The sequence below is a fragment of the Lactuca virosa genome, chromosome 9 (genome assembly GCF_052849685.1).
Source record: "Lactuca virosa cultivar CGN04683 chromosome 9, Lactuca_virosa_CGN04683_v6, whole genome shotgun sequence".
NCBI lineage: Eukaryota > Viridiplantae > Streptophyta > Magnoliopsida > Asterales > Asteraceae > Lactuca > Lactuca virosa.
In genome coordinates this window covers 124923903-124935451 of record NC_136434.1, presented here as the reverse complement: position 1 = coordinate 124935451, position 11549 = coordinate 124923903, and the positions used below count along the sequence as shown (strand labels likewise).

Below are 11549 nucleotides of genomic sequence, written 5' to 3'. Positions count from 1 at the left end.
ATAAGTATATTTACATAATAGTGTAGACCAATGACATTAATTTCCCTAGTTGCATATATTGGACTTTTGGAGTATAGATGGTAAGTTCCTAGACACCTAAAACTTATCGAAAAAAATTAGAGGTTTCATAGGTTGGGCCAAGTTGGGGTAAAAGTAGATGAGAATTATTGACAATGTTCGGCTAAGTTGATATAATTTCCCAAATACATTTTTCTTGAAAATCATTAAATCAACCCATTAATAGAAAAAGTCAATCCATACTATTATGTTGTATATAATATAAGGCTAAATTTATAATTGATGCAAAAACGTTACATATTCATTTTTTTTATAAGAATTTATTGGTTAAAATTATTTTCTTATTGCGAGTGTGGGTACTTAAAAACTTATTTATTTTTCCAAGTTTTCATGTAATTTCTAGTCGAAGATCCAAAAAGAACAAAATTAAGTCACAAATAAAAGGGACACGTCATAAACAAGGGGAAGGCGCACGTTAGCAGGAGCTTCATAAGAGCAAGAAGAGAGGTGAAGAAACTGATGAGACAGGGCGGACATTTCAAAGACTGAGCTTTACCAAAATAATAGTTTCTTCTATCCAACTATAAATCCTAATCTATCTTCAACCTACCTTCATTTCTACTTCTAATTTCTCAAATACCCAGATCGATCATCCATTTCCCCCCATCTCCCATGGAGTCTGCAGCTGTCTTACGCTCCTTTCACTGTAACTCTTCTATCCCTTGTTCTCTTCTCTATATAATGCATCTCTGAATGGCTTCTTTATGTGATACCTGATCCCTGGATGAATGCATGATTGAACATGGTATGCTTTACTGGATTCATTACGGATCGAGTGAACTAATTTTTTTGTATGTTGTTAACCGATTTAGCTATGTTTGCTACTAATTAATGTGAAATCAACGTCTTTAGATTTGACTGTTTTAGGTTCTGAGTGCGCGAATGGTTTAGTTGCATGTAGTAGACGCTTCGGTTGTGGTTTAATCTGCAACTTAGTTAAAACAATTCTTACTCGATTCCAGTTTTTGTAAATCAGTAATTTCAATCGATGAACTCTGTTTAGGTCTCTGTAAGCCTCGATTTCAAAGTAAAATACAAACCAAAACCGATGCATATCAGAGTTTGAGAGAATTTGTGCTCGATTTTACTCATATAGAGCATAGTTTTTTTTGCAAATCATTGTACAATTAACTTATTACCTAGGAGTTATCTAAAACGGTATCTATTTCAATTTGTTTTTGTGTAATTGATAGAGCATCTTATAATTGCAAATTCTACAGGCACTGTTTCACCTTTGCGTTCATCATTTGAGAGACCTGGTGTGGTTTCTATGCATAATGCATCATGGATCATATCAACAAAATCTCTTATCCAAACTTCATCATTCGGTTTGGATCTTGTTTCTTCTCAGAAAAGGCGAACAGGGGCAATTGTGTCATGTGTTAAGTCATCTGATGTTGCTGTTGCAGACAAGTCCAATGGTGAGTAATTTCTTTCACTTAACACATAAAGAACAACTCAATACAGAAATTCAAGAAAAAAAATGAGCCTTTCCCTTTCCCCATTAAGTCCTCAACTCTTTACAACTTTCCCTCCATTTAACTTTTCTTTTTTCCATTTCCCAATGTTTAATGTGATGCTAATGTCTGTTATGTGTGGCTTTTCCATATGAAGGATCAGTGGAGAAGAAGAATACTTCAACCGTTTCTTTTCCTAGTGGCTTTGAGGTGGTTTATTAAATACACCTAACTTATAATAAATTATAATTTATTATCATTTTTCTTAACCATTTCACTTACATGTTTAATAACAGGAACTTGTCAAGGGTGTATGTGATGAAACACAGATTGCTGAGCTGAAAATGAAGGTAAGCTTACAATTTACAAATTGCTAAGCTATTTTATACATTTATATATAGATATATATATATATATATATATATATATATATATATATATATCCTTGATATAATTAAGTAAGAGATTGTTTAATTTTGTGATATAGATTGGGGGATTTGAAATGCATCTAAAGAGGAACATTAAATCAACAGGAGGAGGGATTGTTGTTGCTTCACCTACAGTGGCCCCACCAATTCCTAGTGAACCAATGACTGGATCTACCCCTGTGGCCCCACCATCGCCACCTAAGCCTGCTCAAAAATCAAATCCATTTACAAATGTTCCTGTTGAGAAATTGAAGAAATTAGCAGCTCTAGAAGCTTCTGGAGCTACTGGATATGTTCTAGTCTCATGTCCCACGGTATAAATAATGTTTAAAAAAATATATATGAGAAAATGACAAGGGCAAATTCGTAAAAAGTTAGGACTTAATGTGGAAAGTCTCACTTTTTTTAATATATTATTAGGTTGGAACATTCCGGAAGAGCAGGACACTCAAAGGGAAGAAGCAGCCTATTCTTTGTAAAGAGGTAATTCTTGCAACTAAGTTTCCTTTTTTTTTTTTTCTTTTTAAATTTTGAGTTCATAGTTATTCTTTTTGTGTTTTTATCTCTTTGATTAGTTTTGACATTAATCAACATAATATAAAAAAGATATTCCCAATTCATGCAACAAAGTGGTTACTTCCTATGGTTTGAATTTCTTGTGTGGTTGGTTCTTTACGCATGTAAAACGACATTTTTACCCTTTTTAAATTTATTTAGGGTGATATGATTAAGGAAGGACAAATTATATGCTATTTGGACCAATTTGGCACTGAACTTCCGGTGAAGGTGAGATAATGATAATCTCATCATAAACAATTTTTTACTTTTTTTTATTTTTTCTTTTAATCTAAAAAATAAAATTTGAATTTGATCATCGGTTTATAATTATACAGTCGGATGCATCCGGAGAAGTCATAAAGATCCTCTTTAATGATGGAGGTATCATCTTTCAATCCAAAATATAACATTTTAATTTTTTATCTACATCCTATTATCAGTGTAGTCAGCGAGCTCAGGGTTTGTTGGAAGAGTAACCCTTTTGCAGAAACTACTGACACTGACATTAACTATTGACATTGACATTGACATTGACACTGATGATGATGAACCCAATGGCCCACTCCTGTGTACCTGAATTATGCAGTGTGAGCCATCTGAGGGGTTGCTGGAAAAATAACTCTTTTGACTGACATATTTACTGATGATGAAAAATTGTGATTTTTGTAGAGGCGGTTGGGTACGGAGATCCCCTCATTGCAGTCTTGCCATCATTTCATGATATCAAGTAAACCATTTGTCATCCATTAAACTAGTTTTTCAGAGATCCATCCTTCCATCCCTTTACTTTTGCTTTCGAGTATGTATTCTTGTAATGTTTAGCACTTTATCTTTTTGCCAATTTTTTGGGTTGAAAATGACTTCAAAGTTGCAACAAAAATTTATCCAAGACTAGAAAATTGATAAGAAGATGTATTTGCCATATTTTTGTATGCTTCATGTTAATTACCCAAAAAAAATAATAATAATAACACCAATTTATATCTTTATAAGTTAAGACTAGACACCTTTAGAGAAAGGGTGATTGGATTAAAAAGCAATTCTTATAACTTATTGAAGAATACACAACAAAGATAAATGTGAGTTGATTATGACAATATTCTAAAATGAATATATTACATTGTGGGTTGTACTCGAATCAAAAACTTTGACAAATGAGTCATAAATAATCATTAGTTACAAAATCTGACCAAATCTCTCTCTCTCTCAACTAACTTTAATATTAGGCTATAGTAAAGCATTAGATTAAGCTCGATTAATTAGTAGTTGATGTTCGAAACTTGTTCCCAATTGGTTGCTTGTTTACCAATCTTATGTAAAGCTCTGATCACTTCTTCATTCGTTACATTCCCTGTAACAGTGACCTTGTTCAATTTCGTATCAACATCATACGCTTCAATATCTGGAAACAAAAAGCTATAGCTTATTCATTATACGTCTTAATTAAAACCATGATGAATTATATCATGTTGATGAAGCAAAAGCTAATGAAGTGAAAGGAGTAGGAGGAAATTGTACCTTCGAATTTCTTGATGGTTTTTAAGATCTTCTTGATGCATTCTTCACAATGTAAACCAACCTTCAATTCCACCACCTGTTTTGATCAAGAGAAGTGATTAACGAAATGATTTTAACACTAATCACTTGGTTTAAAATAAGAAATAAGAAATAAGAAATATCTGACGTTAGCCATTGTAGAGGGATGTGGTGAGAATGAGAGGAATTTGTGAAGGAAAGAGAGGATTTTTAAAGGGTGTAAAAGTGGGGAATTCGATTCTTCACATCTGGATACCAATTTAACTTCACCTTTTTGTGTTGAGATCATGGGAATGGAATGAGACTTGTTAGACATTATCAACCGTACAAATGGGGTGTATTTGAGATTATTATATTTGATCTTTGTATTGAAGATTTATTTCAAATTAATTGATTTGTTTTAATAAATTTATATACTAAAATCACTTGGTTTTATACAAGTTTTTATCTTTTTGTTTATAGATGAAAGCAAAGCAACCCGATCTTTTAACATCTTGTCGGTGGTCTGTAAGCTTGATTTTTTTTTTTTGGCTTGTTTTAAGTTTTGAATCATACCAATCAACACACATATCTAAGCAACTAAAAAAACCGAATTAATTTATAACAATGTTGAAACTTATCCCTAAAATCTTGTGTCTACAATCGAGGAAACATTACCAATATATTTGGGCCTGCTATGATATTAATAACTCATTTTTAGACTTGCAAAAAAAGACCGGTTTTGGCCAGACCCCAAAAAAGACCAAGACCGAACCGGTCTAAAACGAGACTGGACCGAAAAAAGACCGGTCCTAAATAAGTCCGGACCGAAAAAAGACCAACTTGAGACCGTCCCGGACCGGTCTGAAAAAGACCGGACCGTTCGGAGACTGATCCTAAAAAAGACCGAACCAGTTTGAAACCGGACTGAAAAAATAGACTTGTAACCAAACTTTATAAATATATAATCTTTGTGTTAATTATACAATTTTTAATTACAAACTATCTAATTTATTTCATTTTTTTCTTTTATTAAATTTAAATTATCTTTTTTAATAAATCTTAATTTATTATTTTGATGATAATCTCATATTTATTAATGGAAAAAACTCGAAACCAAAACAAACGAATCGAAAAATACCGAAACCGAACAAAAAAAAACCCGTAAATCAAACCGAAAAAGGCATACAGAAAGACCGAGAGACAAGACCGAAAAAGACCGGTCTGAAAAAAGGCCAGACCGGTTCCGAGACTGACCTCAAAAAGACCGGACCGTTTCGAGACCGACCCAAGACCGGTCTGGGACTGCAAATGTGCAGGTCTACTCAGCATCATCGGTGTAGAATTTTACATCTCAACCATTACATTCGCATCATATGTACATAACTGTAACTGTGAAAGAATTTAACACATTAAAAATAATGTTGCTATTTTATATTATGACATTTAAATCACATTATTCTTCTCATATACTTGGATTTAAGATGTGAGTTTTTAATTAGATTTTTGATGTAACGTCATGCCATATTAACAAACCAAAAGGGTTAACATAAGGGCTGTGCATGGGTCGGTTTTGGACCCAAACCCAACCCAACCCATAAATGTTCGGTTTCTGGTTTTCAGAACCCAATAGGATCGGTTTCTGGTCGGTTCGGTTTCTTGGGTTCTGAGGTCGGTTTGGTCGGTTTGGTCGGTTTTTCGGTTTCTTGGGTTCAACCCATAAACTCATGGGTTCTGGGTTTAAACCCATGACTTTTGGGTTTTAACCCATTTTCCAAAAATGAAGCAAGAAGTAAAATACTTCAAAAACACCAAATTGAAGTTAAATACTTCAAAAAACATGAGTCTTACAACCAAATAGTCTACTACAAGTTATAACCAAAGCCCGAAATAGTCTATTATAACCAAAAAACAATCAAGTATGAGTCGGTTTGTTGGGTTGGATGGGTCGGTTTTTTGGGGCGGTTTGTCAGTTTTAAGTATGGGTCGGTTTCTTGGGTTGGATGGGTCGGTTTCTGGGTAAAAACCGAACCCGAACCCGACTTTTCGGTTTTTAAAAAATTTAAACCCTAACCATCGGTTTTGCTTCGGTTTCGGTTTTTTCGGTTTCGGTTTCGTCGGTTTTAGTCGGTTTCTCGGTTTGTTGGTTTGAGTTTGCTCACCCCTAGTTAACAGTCATTTACAACATGGAGGCTTTTCACAAAGCCTATTTATTACTCATATATATAGTAATAGCTAGTTTATAACCCGTGAGAATGACAATTATAAAATTAATTAAACTTTCATATTGAAAAATCAAAATTATTAATCAATATTTTAAATAATTATTACTTAAGGGATATTTTTTTAGTTATATAAAATTATAATCGTTGATTTAAATAAATACGTGAAGTTATAACACTTTATAATCTGTATTAACTTTATTTTATTTTTTAATCTAATGTTATTAATTTAATATAATAAGAGTGAGAAAATTTAAAATTTGAAATTTAAAATAGAGAATCAATTATTAATTTAATTTAATTAGAGTGAGAAATTTAAAATTAGAGTGAGAAATTTAAAATGGATATTAATATGTTGACAAGTGGCATTATAGTTGATATATAATATTAATGATGAGTTGTAATACTATGACACTTGTGAGAATAAAACTATTATTTTATTAGAATAGGAAGAGGAAGATATATAAGGTAAATAAATAAAAAAAATATTAAAATATAAAGAAAAAAAAACTCTTCTCAACGAGCCTTTGTAAATTTACAAATGTGAACAAGTTTTTTTTTTGAACAGCTAAGATTTCATTTATTAAAAAATTGGCAAAAAACTAACAAAAAATTACAAAGGAATCGAGAATAAGGGGTTTGATAATCAATCAACTCTACTATTATAAATAGTACTATCAGTAACTTTTTCGGGAAAATATCGGCAATAGTAAAAAAATAGGGAGTAATTTCAAAATATAGACACAAAAAATTAGATTTCCGGATATAGACATGGATTCCGCGGAGGTAGCTCCGCGGAATGGCAAAATCGTAAATAAATTAGTGTATTAAAAAAAAACTCACGATCCATTTCGCGGAGCTACCACCGAGGAATGAACTCATTCCGCGGAGGTAGCTCCGAGGAATGGATCTTCAGTTTATTATTATTATTATTATTATTTTCAAATCAATTATTCGGGGTTTATATATTCATTCTCCAACTAATTATTTTCAAAAAAAGATTATCATACTATCATAAACTTTTCTTGAAAATAATTAGTTGGAGAATGAATATAAACTCCGAAGAATCGATGTGAATGAAAAAAAAAAAAAAAACTGAAGATCCATTCCTCGGAGCTACCTCTGCGGAATGAGTTCATTCCTTGGTGGTAGCTCCGCGGAATGGATCTTCAGTTTTTTTTTTTTTTTCATTCCGCAGAGGTAGCTCCGAGGAATGGATCTTCAGTTTTTTTTTTTTTTTTTTTAATATACTAATTTATTTACGATTTTGCCATTCCGCGGAGCTACAGTAGATTCCGCAGAGCTACCTCGGCGGAATGCATGTCTATACCGGAAATGTCAATTTTCATGTATAAAATTTGAAATTACCCCCTATTTTTTGGTTATTACCGGTATTTTCCCAACTTTTTCGCACCGAATGATTTTGAAACAAAAACGTACGTCATTCCTGTAATTCCATAAACACCGTGAATACACTTTTAAAAAGTTGAACCAATAGTTTTTTTTTCATAGTTTTTGACTTTATGTGACCGAATAAATTCATGAAAAAAACTCATATTATGAATGCTTTTAGGGTGAAATAGAATTTTCAATTCGGTCCATACCGGCTGGTTTAGAAACAGATTTTGTTTTTCTCAAAAGAAGGAATCGTTTTTGCTGGAAAACAGTTTGCTTTGAAACTAGTTTCTATTATAAAATGTCTAATATATATAACAAGTTTGTAACACTCAAACCGGTTTGAAAAACCATATCTTTGCAACAATTTGCTGAAATTTATTTTAGTGTTAGAATAAACAAATTATCGCTTTGTCATATAAATAGAAATGAAAGGATTGAAGTAAAAGTTTTGGATAATAGTTGGCATATAACTTTTTTTTTTTTAATTCATAACTATGTCGTGTTTTTAAGTTGATAATAGAAATATCAAAACTAATGCTTTTTTATTTAAAAGACTATGAGTGGTAACACGTAGGGTTGTAAATGAACTGAACGTTCATCGAACTGTTCGTGAACCGTTCGACGAGAAGTTCGTTTATGTTCGTTTATTTAATAAATGAACGAATATGAATACAAATTTTCGTTCCTTTAGTTAAACGAACGAACATGAACAATGAGTAGGGTGTTTGGTATGGATGGAACAAGAAGTCAATAGGACAAAAACTGGTCAATGGGACTAAAATCTATAAATTTAGTCCCACCCAAAAGGTGGAACACAGTTGGACAAAACATATAAATATTTTCAAAGACTAAATTACCCTCCAAGCCTCTCATGACTCCTCTCCTCTACAAATCATAAACTCTCAATCGATCCATAGTCTGTCTCTTTGTTTCAGTAACAAAATTTCTAATTGAAAATTCTCTCTTACATATCCACGAGTTCACCCTGTAGACAGAGGTGATAAGTCCATCATCTTCTTTCTAGGAAACGTCGAAGCCTTTTCTTCTAGAGCTTAATTATTCTAGAAAGCATATATTTAAAAGAAATTTGGTTTAAAGGAAAACCAATGTTTTAAAAACCGGTTTTTTAGTTGAACCGGTATGGTGACTGGTTTCCGGTTCAACCGGTTTAACCGGTTCGACCGCTGAGTAAATTGGTTTATATAATTTTCATCTTTTTTAGTATTTTCGTACACATACCTACATACACAAATCAAGAATATGATGTCCATAAGTTCAAACATTAAAATACACATGAAAACAAGTTGTAAATCATTCTAAAAACATTAAAATAAACTCATAACCATAAGCAGGCCCGACCCTGACATTTCGGAGGCCTTGTGCAAAAACTAAAATGAGGCCCCATAAAAATTTCTTGTAAATATTATTAACTACATTTGCTACAACTAATTCAAAACATAAAGTTGCTAAAAAACATCTTATAAATTCACCACCACAAAATAATGTCTTCATCATTCATTAGTAATCAAATAAAACTGTAAAACTGATATAAACAACTTTTCAAAAAAAAAAAAAAAACAACGCATTACTATTTTCTAAACATTGACCTTCTAACATTTTTAGAAGAAAATTCATCTATGAGACTTTCATAATCAATATTCTCAAGAAACTCGTTCTCAATCGAAATCAATGCCAAAGCGTTTAATCTCTCTTGAGACATGGTCGAGCGCAAATAAGATTTTAAAAGCTTTAGTTTTGAAAAGCTTCTTTCCGCCGATGCAACTGTAATAGGAACAGTCAACAATATTTTGTATGCTAGACAAGAAATTGGATAAGTGTTCATCATTTTTAGGAAATTTAGTATTCCGTTAGCTGTATTGTGTTCAACCGGTAAATGTTTTTGGAACATCTCCAGTTCGTTGAATAAATCATCAGCATCAATGTCTGAGATATGACCATTTTGCAGCCTCTTTTCCAGATTTTTGCAACATGACTTTAACTCGCTAGTATTCATTGACTTCAACTTTTCTGTTGTGAATAAGAAACCAAAAATGTCTTCATATTGTTTGTATTGCCAAGCCTTGTTTGGATAAAAATTTCACTAATGCAATCAACCTTCTTAATACCTTCCTCCAATGTTTAGTCTCTTTCTTGATTTCGTATTGAAAAGTTTTATCAATAACTTTGTTAGTTTCTAGCCTTGCACGTAAGTCAAACCAAAGAGACATATTATGGATATGCTCTGCACTACTTTCATGCATCTTCAAAGTACGGGAAAGATGCCCCCAATCGTTTATCCCCTCATGTGCTAGATTACTTGCTTATGGTTTCTTCTTAAACAACTTACAAGAGAAACAAAATACTTTATCAGGATCCTTATAGTAAACAAGCCAATCTCTATGATGCTTCTCCCCGTTTGGTAAGTACTTATTGTAAAAATCTGCACGAAAGCGTCTATTTCTTCCATCTTTACGACCTTTGCCTGTTAATATATCTCTTATGGGACCATTTTTCACTAGTAAATCTCTCCATTTAGTATCAAGGGTGTCCCAGTTTCTAGGATCATAAATATTCACTGGAATATCTTCTTTGTCATCACCATTGTCGTTCAAGTTGTATATGTCTTCATCTACACAAGGCATATTTTCTGGCATTTGCAGTTCAACTTCTTCTTCTCTAGGTTCTTCCACAACATTGTGAAGTTATTCTTTAGGTTCTTCTACAGTTTCATGTATCTCATCCATATTTTCTGGCACATGCAATTCGGCTTCTTCTTTTTCTTTATGTTCTTCCCCAACCGATTCTTCATTGCGATGATATTCCGACACTTTTTTTATAATAAATGAATCCATAGATCCTCTTTGACTATCAATAAATTGTGCTTCTTTCTGTTTTCTTTTACGTTTAGAAGAGCCCGATTCAAATTTTCTAGTTGGAGCCATGCTTTTCTTAAATAAAAAAAAATCTATATTAATAACTTTAAAATATATGTTTGTAAATATTTATTAAAAATTTAATGTTTAAAACAATTAGGACATTTGAACAACTTAACTAAACATGGGTATTAACTGTTAAAACTAATCCACTAATATTATTTAAATACCCAAACCACTAATATGATATTCAAAGAATTCAATTCAAATATACAAATTTGAAAACTGTAAACTCAAATGAAGTATGCTAAAAGTAAAAACAAATAACTGTCAAATTAAAAAAAATACTTAAAATTTTGGTTTTCAATCTATTATTATATATATATATATATATATATATATATATATATATATTTAAAAACCATGCCCAACCCCATCCCTAAATTCGTACATCACCTATTGCCCTACTTTTGACCAATGTGACCTATAACCCTAAGTATTGAAAAGCTAAAAAGCAAAACCTAAAACAATATATAATAAAATATAGATAGATCAAGACATAAAAAACCTATCAAGGCAATACATAAAAAAATAAACCAACAGTTTCATTATTTATTAACTTTATGGAGCATTAAACATGGAGAGAAAGACAAAAAGCAAAGCATTGCAGCCAAACGACAAGCATGGTTGGAAAATTAAAAGAGATGAAATACTAACCTTAATTTGCAGTAAACAGTCAACGAGATATACAAAACAGCAAAAGCCAAAAGACAAGAGACGAGCAACACAATTTCTAGGTTTGGTAGGGTTTGAGTTTTTCTTACTTTTTGGTGAGTTTGTAAAATATAAAACGTTATCTAAAATTTATAAAGAAAACAAATTTTCATTTTTTTATATAGATATTTTCCTTAAATTGTTGATAAATTTTAAATTTATAATTAGATTTTGATTTTTGTTGAATTTTTTTCCTTAATTAAAACGCATCTAAAATTGGAACCAAATGTTACCGGACTAATTTTA

General features: G+C 31.7%; 2 protein-coding genes across 2 annotated transcripts; one reads left to right on the top strand and one right to left on the bottom strand.

Annotated features, from left to right (window-relative positions):
- Positions 1-502: 502 nt before the first annotated feature.
- Positions 503-3445, top strand: LOC145140897 (biotin/lipoyl attachment domain-containing protein). Its single transcript, XM_079074284.1, has 9 exons — positions 503-724; positions 1299-1499; positions 1693-1745; positions 1832-1885; positions 2023-2277; positions 2384-2446; positions 2681-2749; positions 2857-2902; positions 3191-3445. The coding sequence occupies exons 1-9, from the start codon at positions 691-693 to the stop codon at positions 3250-3252; spliced, it is 837 nt and encodes a 278-aa protein (XP_078930410.1). The 5' UTR covers positions 503-690; the 3' UTR covers positions 3253-3445.
- A 146-nt stretch (positions 3446-3591) lies between these two features.
- LOC145138704 (copper transport protein CCH-like) lies at positions 3592-4291 on the bottom strand. Its single transcript, XM_079072739.1, has 3 exons — positions 4206-4291; positions 4040-4115; positions 3592-3923 (listed from the first exon to the last, which is right to left on the bottom strand). Exons 1-3 carry the CDS (start codon positions 4212-4214, stop codon positions 3781-3783), a joined length of 228 nt encoding a protein of 75 aa, XP_078928865.1. The 5' UTR covers positions 4215-4291; the 3' UTR covers positions 3592-3780.
- Positions 4292-11549: the final 7258 nt, after the last annotated feature.